The 16,533-nt window shown below is 43.6% G+C and overlaps 1 protein-coding gene across 1 annotated transcript in view; it reads left to right on the forward strand.

Annotated features, from left to right (window-relative positions):
* The first annotated feature begins 208 nt into the window (after window positions 1–208).
* The window catches only part of CDC42BPG (CDC42 binding protein kinase gamma), a 118,777-nt gene continuing 102,452 nt past the window's right edge, over window positions 209–16,533 (forward strand). The window contains exon 1 of the mRNA XM_070766526.1: window positions 209–471. Coding sequence (XP_070622627.1) covers window positions 303–471 — 169 coding nt within the window. The 5' untranslated portion in view covers window positions 209–302. The remainder of the gene's footprint in view (window positions 472–16,533) is intronic.

The raw sequence follows: 16,533 nt of genomic DNA on the forward strand, positions 1-16,533 counted from the left end.
CCCCCTCCGAAGAAGGCCCGAGCGGAGCGGCTCCTTTACAGAGCTTGCAAAAGCGCGGAGTTGCAACCGGACGCCCGCTTCAGCCGAGGGTCCCGGGGCGGGCGGGCAGAAGGAGGCGCTGCGGAGGATGGGCGCTGGAGTCCGGGCGGCGCGCCCTCCTCTCTACCTAGCCCAGTGTCGGGTTGCGCCCAACCCCCGAGCACCGGGGCGGGGCGGCCGGGCTGGAACTGCTGCTCCCATTCTGGGGCTCCGCAGAGGATCCGGCCCGGCGCCCGCGTCCTCCTCCTCCTCCGGCAGCCACCATGGGCAGCCCGGTGGAGCGGCGGCTGGGCGGGCTGCGGGCTCTGCTTGGCGGCGAGGGGGCGGCGGCGGGGCTGGAGGGGCTGCTCGACCTCCTGCTCTGCCTCCACCAGGAATGCAGTGCGCCGCCTCTGCGCCGGGAGCGCAACGTCCAGCAGTTCCTGGAGTGGGGTGAGTCCCGGGGGGGAGGGAGGGGAGGCGGCTTCTGGGCACGTGCAGAGTGCTGCCGACCCTCCAGCCCACGAGCCTTCTCGGGCGCGAGCCTTGGAGGTCAGCTGAATCTGGTTACTTAACGGGTTCGGTGGAAGGTCGAGAGAACTCTGGGGTGGGGGTCTCCCTAGTTTAGCCCACCCCGCTTTTGCGGGAAGGAAGTCAGCCCCAAGGGGGGAGGGGTCTTCGTTGGAAGAGATCCTTCCTTCCTTCCTTCCTTCCTTCCCTTTCTCACTCCCCATCTCTGCAAATGACTTTCTCTCTTTCTTTCTTTTTCTCTTTCTTTTTCTCTTTCTCTCTTCTTTCTCTCTTGCTGCCATTTCTGCAAATGACTTTCTTTCTCACTTTCTTTCTCTTTCTTCTGCTCTCTTTCTTTCTCTTTCTTTCTTCTCTCTCTCTTGCTGCCCATCTCTGTAAATGACTTTCTCACTTTTTTCTTTCTCGCTCTCTCCCTCCCTTTCTTTCTCTCTCTCTCCTCTCTCTTGCTGCCCGTTCTGCAAATGACTTTCTTTCTCTTTCTTTCTTCTCTGCAAAACTATCTATCTATCTATCTATCTATCTATCTATCTATCTATCTATCTAATCTATCTTCACACTCTTGCTGCCTATCTCTGCACATGACTTCCTCCCTCCCTCCCTCCCTCCCTCCCTCCCTCCTTCTTTCCTTCACCTGGTTTCACCCCAATTCTTGCAAGGTTTCCCTCAAATCTCCCCACCACCACCACTAGCTGAATTCTGGGGGGTAGACATGGGCAAAGGAACTCTCCTGGGTGCCATCAACCCGGAGTCAAGGGATCCATCCAGCCTCCTCAATCTTTCCCAGCAGGAGTAGCTTCTTTGGGCGCCTCCCTCCCTCCCTCCCTCTGGATCTCCTTCAAGCCTTCTACCTGTTGCCTTTTTTCAGGAACTGACACTTTCTCCTCTCTTGGAGCAAAGGAAAATTATTTATGTCCTGTATCTGTGGAGGGCTTTTCTTTTCCTCCTCCCAATGAAGGAGTGCTGGGAAAAGTTGAGATCACTGTGGAATTCATTGCCACTGGGGCTTGAGAGCTGCAAAATAAGCTGCTTGGTGAATCTTTTACCAGTGCTGAAAAATAAGAAGCTGGTAAGGCAGCACCGTTTTTCAAACTTGGCCCCTTTAAGAGGAATGGACTTCAACTCCCAGAATTCCCCAGCCAGGAATTCTGGGAGTTGAAGTCCACTCCTCATAAAGGAGCTGAGTTTGAAAAAAAACAATGATAAAGGCACAATGCTCAGATGCTCAGTCCTGGCTATCCAAAACCACATTGTCCTAATCCTCATCTCTCTACACTGACTTTCTTTGCCTGTATTTCCACAACCCAAGGATTGTCATTTCGTAGGAAGGGAAATCTCATACTTGTGGAGGTGTGCTCAAGCAGGAGCTCTTATCCCATTTCACTGGCCAGTTTGAGGTCTTTCTATCCTACTGGAGTTGTGAAAGGGTGTTGAACCTCCCGTATCTAGGAGGGAAATTTTAAAAAATGAAAGATCTCAATATGTTTTATGTAGACTTGTGTCTTCTAGAACAGTCTTATTCGATTTTTGCAGCTTCAGGATGGGTGGACTCCAACTCCCAGAATTCCCCAGTCAGCCATATTCTTGGAGTTGTGAAATCTAAATGTCTTAAAGCATGACTACTAGGGAATTCTGGGAGTTGAAGTCCATGAATCTAGAAGCATGCTGAGTAGGGAATTCTGGGAGCTGAGGTCCATGAATCTAGAAGCATACTGAATAGGTAATTCGGGACAGTTAAAGTCCATATATCTTAAAGCACGACTGGGGAATTCTAGAAGTCCATGTATTTTAAAGCACAATAATGGGGAATTCTGGAAATTGAAGTCCATATATTCTAAACTCGTGATGGCGAACCTATGGAACCTATGAACCTATGGAGCCATATTGGAGGGCATGCGAGACATTGCCAAAAATCCCACAGTGGACAAACCGGAGGTTTGGAAAAATGCATTATTTACGGGACTGACTTCTGCCACACATATCCCAGCAGCTGATTAGGTCTCACAGAGTTGGCCTTTTCCAGGTCCCATCGACCAGACGATGTTGTCTTGCGGGGCCTAGGGGAAGAGCCTTCTCTGTGGCGGCCCCGACCCTCTGGAGTCAGCTCCCTCCCGAGATTCGCACTGCCCCCACCCTCCTCGCCTTTCGCAAGAGTCTCGCCTTTCGCAAGAGTCTTAAGACTCACTTATGTCACCAGGCATGGGTCAGCTAGATCATGCCCCCCTCCCCACTATTAAATGTGATGTCTGGTTGTGACTGACTGTTTTAAACATAGTGGGATCTTAGCTTATAGTTTTAATAAATTAGATTTTTATACACATTATTTTTGTATTGTACCCTGTGAGCCGCCCGGTGTCTTTGGAGAAGGGTGGCATACGTCTAATTAATAATAATAATAATAATAATAATAATAATAATAATAATAATAATAATACTTTCCAGTTTGCACTGTGTTTTTTTAGCCCTCAGGAGGGTTCAGGGAAGCTTTCTGAAGCCCCGGTGTGCAAAAAACAGCACAATGGGCAAACCGGAAGTGCGTTTTCTTGAACTTCCGGTTTGCCCATTTGGCAAACAGACCTGTGCGCATGTGCAGGGGGGGGGCAGCGTGCGTGGAGTCCTCATGCATGGGAGGGAGGGAGGGAAGAGGTATGGGCTCATGCACAAATGCTAGCACACCCACACCTACCCCTCATAGAGCGAGTGCATGTATGGCCTTTTAGGGGTAGAACATATTTTATGCTGCTTTTGCATTTATTGCTCTTATCTATTACATTGTGGGAATTTATTCTTACGACTTGTAAGCCACCCAGAACCCTATTAGAATTGGGCGGCAGGTAAGTCCAAATAAATAAATAAATTTTGGCACACGAACCAAAAAAGGTTTGCCATCACTGATCTAGGGAAAGGTGTAAAGAAGATTTTAAACGTGTTTGCTAAAGAAACCACAATTCGTTGGGACGATGAATCACCCTGAGCTGGAAGCTGAGGTTTGCAAACCGTAGTTTCCGGGTTCCCACAAACAAACCACAATGTGGTGCAGTCGAAGAACCAAGCCTGAGTTAAGCCTGCATGGGTTGACTCTTCTTATTTCCACAGTTCTCTTTGGGGGGGATCTGTGGTTTGGTTCTATGTCGTAGCTACCTGGTGACAATTACGGCTTCTACACTGTGAGGCTGAGCAGACACCAAAAAGGAAACTGAGGCCATATTATTTAATCCAGGGGTGTCCAACCTTGGCCACTTTAAGGCCTGTGGACCACAACTCCCAGAATTCCCCAGCCAGCAACGCTGAAGTCCACAAGGTTTAAGATTGGATACCCCTGATCTAATCATCAGTATCAATTAAATTTATATGCCGCTTTGAGAAAGCAATTTTATTCTGCACAGTTTCTAGGCTCAAAGAGCTCAGGGCATTGTCCAAATCTTTTCCTGCTTTGTTTTCAATCGTCCTGCAAGGTAAACTGTCCCGAACTCATGGCTAAAAAGGGACTTCAATTGAGATTTCCCTGCTCCTTGTTTACCACCTTAAGTATCGGCTGGTCCTCACATGTACCATCTTAGCAGTAGCTTTTCTTTTAATTCTACTGCAGTAAAAAATAAACAAGCCAGGAGTGGTCTATATAAATTCTCTTTCCCCCCCCCCCAGGTTAATGAGTCTTAGCTTTTGGTTCGCAAACAAGCAAGGATGTATATACATCAAGGCTAGCCTGTGCCTTGCCATCCTGGTTGTTAGAGGTATGCGGTCCAGCTGGGCCAATTAACAAACCAGAGGCTGTTCCTAAGTCAAAATTCCCGAGATTGTTGGCTTGCTGCATATCTATGTTTACCTAAGATGAGAAAGACAGGGATCAAAAGTTAGTTGCTAAGTAAAAATTCAGGATGCTTGTTAAGACACAAGCAAAATTTTTCAACATTTAGCAGTGTTTGTCAAATGTCCCTTTGAGACAGATAGACAGCAAGTTAGATAGATATAATTGGGGGAGAAAGAGAGAGAAGATAGATGATAGACAGACAGACAGACAGACTTATAGAGAAGATGATAGATAGATAATAGATATATAGATAGATGATAGAGAGAGAAGATAGATGTTAGAGAGAGAGAGATGTGAGAGAGAAACATACAGTCAGACAGATTGCTAGACAGATAAAGGGGCAGACTAAGATGATTGCGCAGAAATGGATAAAGTTACTATTGAATTAAGAGGAGAAAACAACCCAAATTATGATATATGGGAAATTGGTATCAATAGATTGATGATAGAAAACTTATCGTGTTTTGAAAAAATGAAAAAATGAAACAAAAATGTAGAATATTGTAAATACTGTAAATACTGCAGGAATTTATAAAATCAATGTACATACAATGATATAGAACTTCTCAAAGATTTATTGTGATTTTTTTTCTTTAAAAATTTGAAAAACCAATAAAGTATTTTTTTAAAAAGAGAGAGAGAGTAAGATGTTGTGAGCAGCTCTGAGTCTTCGGAGAGGGACGGCATACAAATCTAATAAATAAATAATAAAGATGATAGATATAGATGATAATATTTCGGGGGGGGGGGAATTATAAGGGTAGCTTGGAGGGAAGGATCTAAATGTAATACTGAAGTTTACAGCTTGTATGTCAAGAAGTCAGAGAAAAAGATGCTTTAAAAGATGATTTTAAAATATTTTTTAAAAGTTTAGCACTTTAAAAAAGGGGGGGAGGTTCTCCCCCCCCCCCAATTAGGTCAAATAATTTGAAAGAATGCAATGAATCTTGTTAATAACAAGTTCCCAAAGTTGACTAGGTGCAAATAGAAATGCATGCTATTTCCATAGCAAAGAAGATTGATTATTTTATTCAAAGTGGGAAAAAATATTTTGGGTATCATTTCTGGAATTTGTGCTTGTGATGGAAAAACAATGAAACAGTTGACTTTGGCTTTGTTGATTATTGTCATAGAAACGGCTAGTTATATGTTAATGGATAAAAAGAAAAAGGTTGAAGTTGGAATGTTTTTATCTCATACTATGCTAAGAAGAACCAGAAGTCAATACCTTGTTTTTTCTTCTTCTCCCACCCCTCTTTTTCACACCCCCTTTTCTGTTTCTAGTTTTTTTCACTTTGTATTCTATATAATAAAATAATTAAATAAATTGGATAGATAGATGAGGAGGAGACAGGGAGAGAGAGAGAGACTATATGTATAACTACATAGTATAGTGGACTTGCAGGGCTTGCGTAACATGTAACAGGGCCATACTGGTGCAATAGGATTGACTTAATATGTGTTATTGGGTTAGGGATTTTCTGTCTTCACTGTGAGCTGTATCGTGTTGGTAGGGGGGTACACTGAGGGAGCTCAACCAATCTCATTGTACATATGTTGTGCAGTGACAATAAATATTTGATTGATTGATGGATAGATAGATAGATAGATAGATAGATAGATAGATAGATAGATGATAGATAGATAGATAGATAGATAGACACACACAGACAGATTAGATAGATAGATAGATAGATAGATAGATAGATAGATAGATAGACAGACACACACACAGACAGATTAGATAGATAGATAGATAGATAGATAGATAGATAGATAGATAGATAGATAGATAGATAGATGATAGATAGACAGACACACAGACAGATTAGATAGATAGATAGATAGATAGATAGATAGATAGATAGACACACAGACAGATTAGATAGATAGATAGATAGATAGACACACACAGACAGATTAGATAGATAGATAGATAGATAGATAGATAGATAGATGATAGATAAATAGACAGACACACAGACAGATTAGATGGATAGATAGATAGATAGATAGATAGATAGATAGATAGATAGATGATAGATAGACAGACAGACACACAGACAGATTAGATAGATAGATAGATAGATAGATAGATAGATAGATAGATGATAGATAGATAGATGATAGATAGATAGATAGATAGATAGATAGACAGACAGACAGACAGACAGACAGACAGATAGGTAGATATAGATAGATAGATAGATAGATAGATAGATAGATAGATAGATAGATAGATAGATAGATAGACAGACAGATTAGATAGATGATAGATGTAGATAGATAGATAGATAGATAGATAGATAGATAGATAGATAGATAGATAGGTAGGTAGATAGGTAGATAGGTAGATAGATAGGTAGATATAGATAGATAGACAGACCGATTAGATAGATGTAGATAGATAGATAGATAGATAGATAGATAGATAGATAGATAGATAGATAGATGAGATAGAGACAATGATGGATGGAAGTAGATGGATATATGGAGAGAAAGAGAGTAGGAGAGGGAGATGGATTGAGATGGTAACCGAGAGAGAGAGAGAAAAGACAGACGGACTACCCAGTCGGGTCTGTGATTCAGTATAGTGTGCAAAAGAAAACTTATAGCAATCAAACCAACAAAAAACTCTCCTAGATTGCAATAAATACTTAAATCCAGTCCCTAACCATCCAAAGCAAAAGGGTGTTGGGAGTGGGGGGGGGGGACCCTTTGGATCGTAATCTGAGGGGCAGGAGGAGATTGAACTGCCACTTGGCTGGGGTGCTTTAGGATTCCTGCTCGGGCAGGGGGTTGGACTTGATGACCTGTATGGTCCCTTTCAACTCTAACAATAAATAAATAAAAACTTCTGAAGGCAACTTCTGTTCCATCAGTTGATTGTTCTCATTATCATGAAATTCCTCCTTATTTCCAGGTTGAATCTCTCCTTGTTCCGTTTCCATCCATTATTCCTTGTCTGGCCTTTGGGTGCTTTGGAGAATAGCTTGACCCCCTCCTCTCAGTGGTAGCCCCTCAGATATTGGAACCCTCCTGGTCCTTCTCTTCTCTAGTCTAGCCAGGCCCAGTTCCAGCAACTGTTCTTCGTATGTTTTAATCTCCTGTCCCCCTCATCATCCTGGTTGCTCTTCTCTACACTTTTTCTAGAATCTCAACTTCTTTTTTATAGTGTGGTGACCAAAACTGGATGCAGTGTTCTAGACGTGGTCTTACTAAGGCTTTACACAGTGGTGTTAGTATCCCTCTGTTAATGCAGTTTAGGCTTTTTTGGTCGACTTACTGTGAATCACAGTCCTTCCCTTGAACCATCCTTTCATAACCTGGGACCCTCTGTCTGTGTTAAATAGCAATAGCAATAGCATTTAGACCAGTGTTTTTCAACCAGTGTGCCGTGGCACACTAGTGTGCCGCGAGACATGGTCAGGCGTGCCGCGAAGCTCAGAGAAAGAAAACAAGAGAGAGAGAAAGAAAGAGAGAGAAAGAGAAAGCAAGCAAGCAAGAAAGAAAACAAGAAAGCAAGCAAGAGAGAGAAACAAAGAAAGCAAGAGAGAGAGAAAGAGAGAGAGAGAGAAAGAGAAAGCAAGCAAGAAAGAAAGAAAACAAGAAAGCAAGCAAGAGAGAGAAACAAAGAAAGCAAGAGAGAGAGAAAGAGAGAGAAAGAGAAAGCAAGCAAGAAAGAAAGAAAACAAGAAAGAAAGCAAGAGAGAGAAACAAAGAAAGCAAGAGAGAGAGAAAGAGAGAGAAAGAGAAAGCAAGCAAGCAAGAAAGAAAACAAGAAAGCAAGCAAGAGAGAGAAAGAAAGAAAGCAAGAGAGAGAGAGAGAAAGAGAAAGCAAACAAGCAAGAAAGAAAACAAGAAAGCAAGCAAGAGAGAGAAAGAAAGAAAGAAAGAAAGAGAGAGAGAGAGAGAAAGAGAGAGAAAGAGAAAGCAAACAAGCAAGAAAGAAAACAAGAAAGCAAGCAAGAGAGAGAGAGAGAGAGAGAGAGAGAGAAAGAGAACAAGAAAGAAAGAAAGAGAGGGCAAGAGAGAGAAAGAAAGAAAGCAAGAGAGAGAGAAAGAAGGTGGGAGAGGGAAAGACATAGAGGGAGATAGGGAGGGAGAGAGAAAGAGAGCAAAAAAGAGGAAAGAAGGAAGAGAGAAAGAGGGATGGAGAGAGAGAAAAAGAGGCAGGGAGAGAAAAGAGGGAGAAATAGAGCGAAAGGGAGGAAGAGAATTTTTTTGTCCAATCTTTTTTTAGCCCCCCCCCCCTCAATGTGCCCCATGGTTTTGTAAATGTAAAAAATGTGCCGCGGCTCAAAAAAGGTTGAAAATCACTGATTTAGACTTATCTACTGCTTCATAGTGCTTTTACAATCCTCCCTAAGCAGTTGACTAAGTCAGCCTTTTGCCCCCAACAATCTGGGTCCTCGTTTTACCCACCTCTGAAAGATGGAAGGCTAAGTCATCCTTGAGCCGGTGGTGGGATTTGAACTGCTGAACGACAGCTAACAGTTAGCTGAAGGAGTCTGAGTCCCATCTCTCCCAGCGTCAGGTTTCTCTGCAGGGTGCTGTCCATAAAGCCAAGATGGCAGATAAAGGGATCAAAATTTTGTGAATTTTTTTTTCATACCCTGCTAGGCTCGCATCCTGTATATCCAATACGCCCAGCTTAACAGTACAGATACTCCGTGGTTTATAACCTTTTCACTTAGTGACCATTCAAAGTTACGACGGCAACGGAAAAAAGTGACATGACTTTTTCACACCTATGGCCATTGCAGTATTCCCCAGGGTGGGTCATGTGATCGAAATTAAGATGCTTGGCAACTGGCATGTACTTATGACAGTTGTGGTGTTCCGAGGTCCTGTGATCCCCTTCTGCGGCCGCCCAACCAACAGAATTCTCGGAGAGGGGCGGCATATAAATCCAATAAATAAATAAATAAAGTCAATGGGGAAGCCAGATTCACTTAACAACCGTGTTATCAGCTTAACAGCTGCAGCGATTCTCTTCACCACTGGGGGTAAGAAAGGTTGTAAAATGGGGCAAAACTCACTTAATGACTGTCTCACTTAGTGATAAGAATGTTGGGCTCAGTTGTGGTCATAAGTGGAGAACTGCCTTAACTGGGCTGAAATCAGCAGGCAAGAGTGACTTATGACCAGTTGTAATGGCCTTATTTACTTGTTGTTGTCGTCGTAAGCCGAGGACTGCCTACAGAGGAGTCCAAATTGGCAAACATATTGCAAGGGGTGGAATGTCATAGAATCGTAGGATGATAGACTTTATTGATTGGAAGGAAAGGGATCCTGAAGGTCTTCTAGACCACCTTAGCAACTTTAAGCCTTGTGGACTTCAACTCCCAGAATTCCGCAGCCAGCTTTGTTCTGGACCAGCCTTCAAATGTGGCAAAAATGATTGGCAGCTTTAAGATGGGTAGACTCCAATTCCCAGAATTCCCCCAGCCAGCCATGCTGCCTGGGGAAGTCTGGGAGTTGGAGTCCATCCATCTAAAATCCGCCTAGGTTGAAGAACACCCTTCCAATATTGGTGTGGGGGTGCCCTGTTTGCATAAGCAGGGACAATTCCCTCTGCTGAAACACACAGAAGAGTGAGAAGGGCATTTCTGTTTTTGTTACAAAATGCACCAGTGCGTAAAAGAGTGTGGTCTGCTGTGATTCCCACCCCCTCCAAATGGCCCTTATTAAAATGCTTGGCTGTATTCGGTTCAATTTGGCCGGTGTCACTCAGACATTGTTGATGCTCAATTAAACATTGGCTGAATTCCCATCACTGGTGTAAAGTCACACAGGTGTGCAAAGGGAGATTTTCACTGACCTGATTCTGTAGGTTTGGGTGTGTGTGTGTGTTCATTCAGGACCTTATCTATTTTTTCATTATTTTCCACTATTTTCAATATATGATTTTGGCTGCAAATCGTATACACATTTTATCTGGACGGCTCTAATTTAGATCTTCCTAGAAAAGGAGCCAAGTCCTTTGATATCCTTATCTGGAGACCACTTTGGAGGTTCATACGTGGTCCTTGACTTATGGCCATTTATGGGGTCTACAGTGCTCCCTGAGCTTGGTGGTTTTCTTGCAGATGTTTCATGACCCAACCAGGTAATATCATCAGTGATAGAAGGGATGAGGAGGAGGAGGAGGAGGAGGAGAAGAAGAAGAAGAAGAAGAAGAAGAAGAAGAAGAAGAAGAAGAAGAAGAAGAAGAAGAAGAAGAAGAAGAAGCACTACTACTACTACTACTACTACTACTACTACTACTACTACTACTACTACTACTACTGTTGGATCCTTGTTGGTTTTCTTGCAGATGTTTCTGTCAATGGAGGTTCTCCATCATCCAGGCCCTGGTTGTCTCAACGATGCGTTCCCAAAGGGCAAGTGGACTTTCCTTCAAAATGTTTCACTTCTCACCCCAGAAGCTTCCACCGTTTTGAATCGAAGCTGAAGAAGCAGCAGCATAGAAACATAGAAGATTAACGACGATAAAGACCTCATGGTCCATCTAGTCTGCCCTTATACCATTTCCTGTATTTTATCTTAGGATGGATCTATGTTTATCCCAGGCATGTTTAAATTCAGTTACTGTGGATTTATCTACCACCTCTGCTGGAAGTTTGTTCCAAGCATCTACTACTCCTTCAGTAAAGTTATATTTTCTCAAGGAGCTTCTTGGATGAGAAGCAAAACATCTTCAAGGAAAGTCCACTTGCCTGTTTTTTTTGGGGGGGGGGGGAGGAACACCTTTAGAATTGCAGACCTTTCATCGCCCAACTAGATAACGTCATCACTGCTTGCTGGAAGGAAGTGGGGGTTTTGCTCTCATTTTATAGATGAGTGGCTATGAGCACTTTTTTAGGAAGCACTCGAAATTACGATGACAGTGAAAACAAGTGACCAGACCTTGTGTTCAAAGTGATAATCGTCACACCAGCCTTGCAGATAAACAGTGGCAATTTGGGGCAAATTCACAGTGGCTTCAGCCTCTTGCCGTCACATGATCAGGTGTGCGCCCTTCCCAGTTGTCTTCCCACAAGCAAAAAATCAATTGGGGAACCCAGATTCACTTAACGGCCACATGATTTATTTAATGACCACGTCATTTGTTGAACAACTGGTTTAAATTGGGCCTGGTCCTGTAAATAAGCCGAGGACTTTACTTGTATTGGCCCATTCTGCAATGTCGGTTGAGGACTCAAAGGCCTTTTTAATTTGAAGAGACGAACGTGGTTTGACTGTAGTAAAAGATTTTTTAAAAAAAATTCGGTCAGCTGGTCCTCGACTTACAGCGGTTCATTTAGTGACCATTCAAAGTTACAATGTCCATGAAAAGAAATGACTTTTTCACTCTTAACAACCTTTGCAGCATTCTCAGGGCCATGTGATCAAAATTTAGACGCTTGGCAACAATTTATGACAGTTACAATGTCTCCCGGGATCAGGTGACTCTCCTGACAAGCAAAGTCAATGGGGAAGCCAGATTCGCTTAACAACTGGATGACTAACTTAACAACAGAAGTGATTCACCTAACAACAGGTGGAAAGAAAGCTCGTAAAATGGGGGGGGCCCTCACTTAACAAATGTTTGACTTAGCGGCAGAGATTTGTTTGTTTGTTTATTCATTCATTCATTCATTCATTCATTCATGCCACCCTTCTCCTTAGACCAGTGGTTCTCAACCTGGGAGTCGGGGCCTCTTTGGGGGTCGAATGACCGTTTCACAGGGGTCACCTAAGACCATGGAAAAAAACAAATTTCCCATGGTGTTAGGACTTAATGCTTCTATTCTGGCATGTTGGAACATATCTTTACAATCCAACCAATCAGGCATTTACAGTGGGGGTCCTTCTGACTCTCCTGCCAATCACCTTAAATCTCTGTTAGGAAAATTGGCGCTAGACTTATGGTTGGGGGTCACCACAACATGAGGAACTGTATTAAGGGGTCGCGGCATTAGAAATGTTGAGAGCCACTGCCTTAGACTCAGGGCGGCTTACAACATGTTAGCAAAAGCCCTTTTTAACAGAGCCAGCATATTGCCTCCATAATCCGGGTCCTCATTTTACCCACCTCGGAAGGATGGAAGGCTGAGTCAACCTTGAGCCAGTGATGAGCTTTGAACCGTTGGTCTGTAGATCTAGCAGTCAGATTTAGTGGCCTGCAGTACAGCACTCTACCCACTGCACCATTTAGGCTGAATGGTGGTCATAAATCGAGGACTGCCTGTAGTTGGATGTATCCAGGACATCAGACCAGAGATTATATAATAATTCTTTCCAACGAAGGATTAGTGAAAATTGGCCCATTAAAACAATGAGAAGTAGCAACCTCACAGGGATTACATCATGGGGTTATCAGATTAACAGAGTTGGAAGAGACCTTGTAGGTCATCTAGTCCAGTGTTTCCCAACCTTGGCAACTTGAAGATATTTGGACTTCAACTCCCAGAATTCCCCAGCCAGCGCTGGCTGGGGGATTCTGGGAGTTGAAGTCCAAATATCTCCAAGTTGCCAAGGTTGGGAAACACTGATCTAGTCCAACCCTCTACCCAAGGAGGAGAGCCTACACCATTTCTGATAGATGTCAGTCCAGTCTTTTCTTCAAATCCTCCAGGGATGAAGCTCCCACAACTTCCAGAGGCAACTTCTGTTCCATTATTTGATTGTTTTCACTGTCAGGAAATTTCTCCTTATTTCCAGGTTGAATCTCTCCTTGTTCAGATTCCATCCATTATCCCTTGTCTGACCTTCAGGTGCTTTATCCTAGAACTGTAAGGGCGAACCTATGGCATGTGTGCCACAGGTGGCATACGGAGCCACATCAGAGGGCACACAAGGTGTTGCCCTGTGTCAGCTCCAGTGCACATGTGCTTGCTGGCCAGCTGATTTTCAGCCTTGAGGAAAACGGTTTCATCCTCCAGAACAGTGTTTCCCAATCTTGGCAACTTGAAGATAATTGCACTTCAACTCCCAGAATTCCCCAGCCAGCAAATGCTGGCTGGGGAATTCTGGGAGTTGAAGTCCAGATATCTTCAAGTTGCCAAGGTTGGGAAACACTGCTCCAGAGGATTCAGGGAAGCTTCAGAATGCAAAAAACTGCCCAATGGACAAACAAGTTCGGAAAATGGACTTCCGGTTTGCCCATTGTTCTGTTTTTCGCATCCAGAGCTTCAAGAAACTTCCTTGAAGGCTCTGGAGTGTGAGAAGCAGCACAACAGGCAAACCGGAAGTCCATTTTTCTGAACTTCCGATTTGCCTATTTGGCCTTTTCACTGTCCCAGGCTTCAGTGAGGCCTGTGCACCTGTGCGGGGATGGAGAAGATTGTGTGCATGTGCAGGGGCAGAGCAGAGGAGATGTGCGTGCGTGGGGGGAGGGAATGGATGTGGGCACTTGTGCACATGCTGCACATACACCCTTTTGGCACACGAACCCAAAAAGGATTTGCCATCACTGGAATAGGGAATTGAATCGAAACAAACAAACAGAACAGAACAGGATTCTTTATTGGCCTAGTGCAGGGGTAGACAAAGATGGCTCTTCTATGACATGTGGACTTCAACTCCCAGAATTCCTGAGCTAGCATGATTGGCTCAGGAATTTTGGGAGCTGAAGTCCACAAGTCATAAGAGGAGCCAACTTTGCCTACCCCTGGCCTAGTGTGATTGGACACACAAGGAATTTGTCTTTGGTGCAAGTACTCTAAAAGAAAAACAAAATACATTCATCAAGAATCACAAGACACAACACTTAGTGATAGTTTATGTTAAACCATGATGATAGTTTCTTTAAACCATTTTATTTCATTTATTTAAACCCCTTTAATAGTTTATTTAAACCATAGTTTAAACTAACTAACATAAGATGTTATGTGCAAAAAAAACCCAGGAAAAGTTATTTTGGCTGATGGAAGAAGATGGAGTGCAGTCGTTCAGTTCTTAGCCAGCTTCCAGTTGTAATACCTTTTTGAAAAAAATCTTTGCTCCTAGACCTTCCTTCCTTCTCTGATCAAAGAATGTAAGATTTAATTAATGCATGGATTTAATCTCTTTAAAAAGGAATTCACCTGATTTAAGTACAGGGCAAGCTTGGAGTTTGCTAAAGTTAAATGATAACTTGCCCTGATGTTGCAATTGGCACAGAAGGGCATAACAAAGGAAAAATATCCTTTATTGTATTATTTCCAACCTCGTGATGGTTCTGCGGGCAGCGGCTTTTTCATTGGGGCTCAAGAATATCCCATTTCTGCCATGTCAGGGCCACCTCTTAAAACTGGTGAACGGAGGGGTGGGTTGCGTAACCTTGATACCTGTGTTGCTAGGGAGATCACAGAATATGTACAACTGCTAAGACCACGGAGTCTCGGCCTCGAAATGTTTGAAGATAGGTAGACTTCAACTCGCAGAATTCTCCAGCCCAGCAAGCTGTGATTGAGAACCATTTTGGCTCTGAGACGCAGACGTTCAGCCATAGAGCAGCGATGGGGGTTAGCGGGCTAGGTGGAGAAATGGTTTCAAGAAACCACCCGCCAGAGGAGTTAACAGCAAAATCTATTAATTTCAGGTTCACAGCTCTCAGTGATGTCAATCTATTCGGTCTGGTTCACTGACTTCAAGAAGTTTCTTAAAAGTTTGCACAAGTCTGTCTATCCATCAATCTCTTTCACCAATCTCTTTTCTGTCTGTCTGTATCCATCATTCCATCCATTTTTTATCTATCTATCTATCCATCCATCCATCTATCTCTTGCATCTCTGTCTATCTCTATCTTCTATCCATCTCTCTCTCCATTCCAGCTATCCATCTCTCTCTTTCATATCTCTCTCTCTCCAACTCTCTCCCCCATCTATCCTCTCTCTCTCTCTCTCTTCTATCTATATGTCTGTCTGTCTGTCTGTCTGTCTGTCTGTCTGTCTGTCTGTCTGTCTATCTATCTATCTATCTATCTATCTATCTATCTATCTATCTATCTGTATACTGTATACAGTATATATAATCTATGCCTCCCTCCCCCTTCCCTTCTCTATCTGTATATGGAGTCTGTGGAGAGGGGCAGCATACAAATCTAATAAACAAACAAACAAACAAACAAACAAACAAACAAACAAATAATCTATTCATCTCTCTCTTCTATCTATCTATCTATCTATCATCTATCTATCTATCTACCTACCTACCTACCTACCTACCTATCTATCTACCTATCCCTTTCCCCTTCTCTCTTTCCTATCTAATCCTCTTTCTTTCTCTGCCTCCCTTCCTCTCCCCATCTCTCCCCATCCTGGAGGACTTGTTTTCTATTGGAACTTGTTTCTGGTTGCAACTGTAGGTCCTGCACCCAGGTTCTCTGTACATTACCCCACCTGTAATATATTCTTTTAACTTATTTTTAGGAGTGCATGCTTGTGGATTATCTCTAAATATATCTTTTTCTTTAAAAAGAAAAAAAAATAGGCCAACCACATTCCAACCTCTGGCACTCTGAGCTTCCTCAGTGAGAGTGAACTTTCAGCCAGAACACCTGCAATTCCAGGGTTTTGTGCCGTCGGGCAAACGAAAGAAGCCAAAGCAGCCACATCCGTTTGATCTCAGCTCCTCCGAAAAAACCCTGCCAGACTTCTGAATTAAATGCCGGGGTGGGGAGGCCAACAGGAGATCCCACCACAACTAAGAAAGACCCAGAGGGCAGCTCCCTAAAGCCACCTGGAGCCGAGCTTGGCTGCAAAATACAAACGTCCACACTGGGTGGTTGTGAAAAGGGCGCAACTCTCTGTTGCACACAAGAGCCGGCTGTCGTGCAAAAAAAAAAATCTCCTTGCACAACCGATTATTTTGTTTTTCTTTGCTCTGTGGGGAGGCCTGGAGGAGTGAGCTCGGTGATGTAATCCTTATCTGCCCTCCCTCTTCGCGGTGGCATCTCCTTTACCATGTGAATGGTGCTGCCCAGTCAGACCTGTTCTTCAGGTTTGGGTGTTCAGGGGTGCGTCTCCACTTTGCAGTGTGGATGTTTTTCCTGGGAACTCTTGCAAGGAGGCCCACATGGGCCCTTCCAGGCGGGAGAGAGAGAGAGAGAGAGAGAGAGCCAACCCCGAGACAGACGTGGCCTTTGATGGGAAATTGAGGCTGGGCCTCGACTTACGACTGTAACCGAGCTCCAGTTTTCTGCCACT

The sequence above is a fragment of the Erythrolamprus reginae genome, chromosome 13 (assembly GCF_031021105.1).
Source record: "Erythrolamprus reginae isolate rEryReg1 chromosome 13, rEryReg1.hap1, whole genome shotgun sequence".
Lineage (NCBI taxonomy): Eukaryota > Metazoa > Chordata > Lepidosauria > Squamata > Dipsadidae > Erythrolamprus > Erythrolamprus reginae.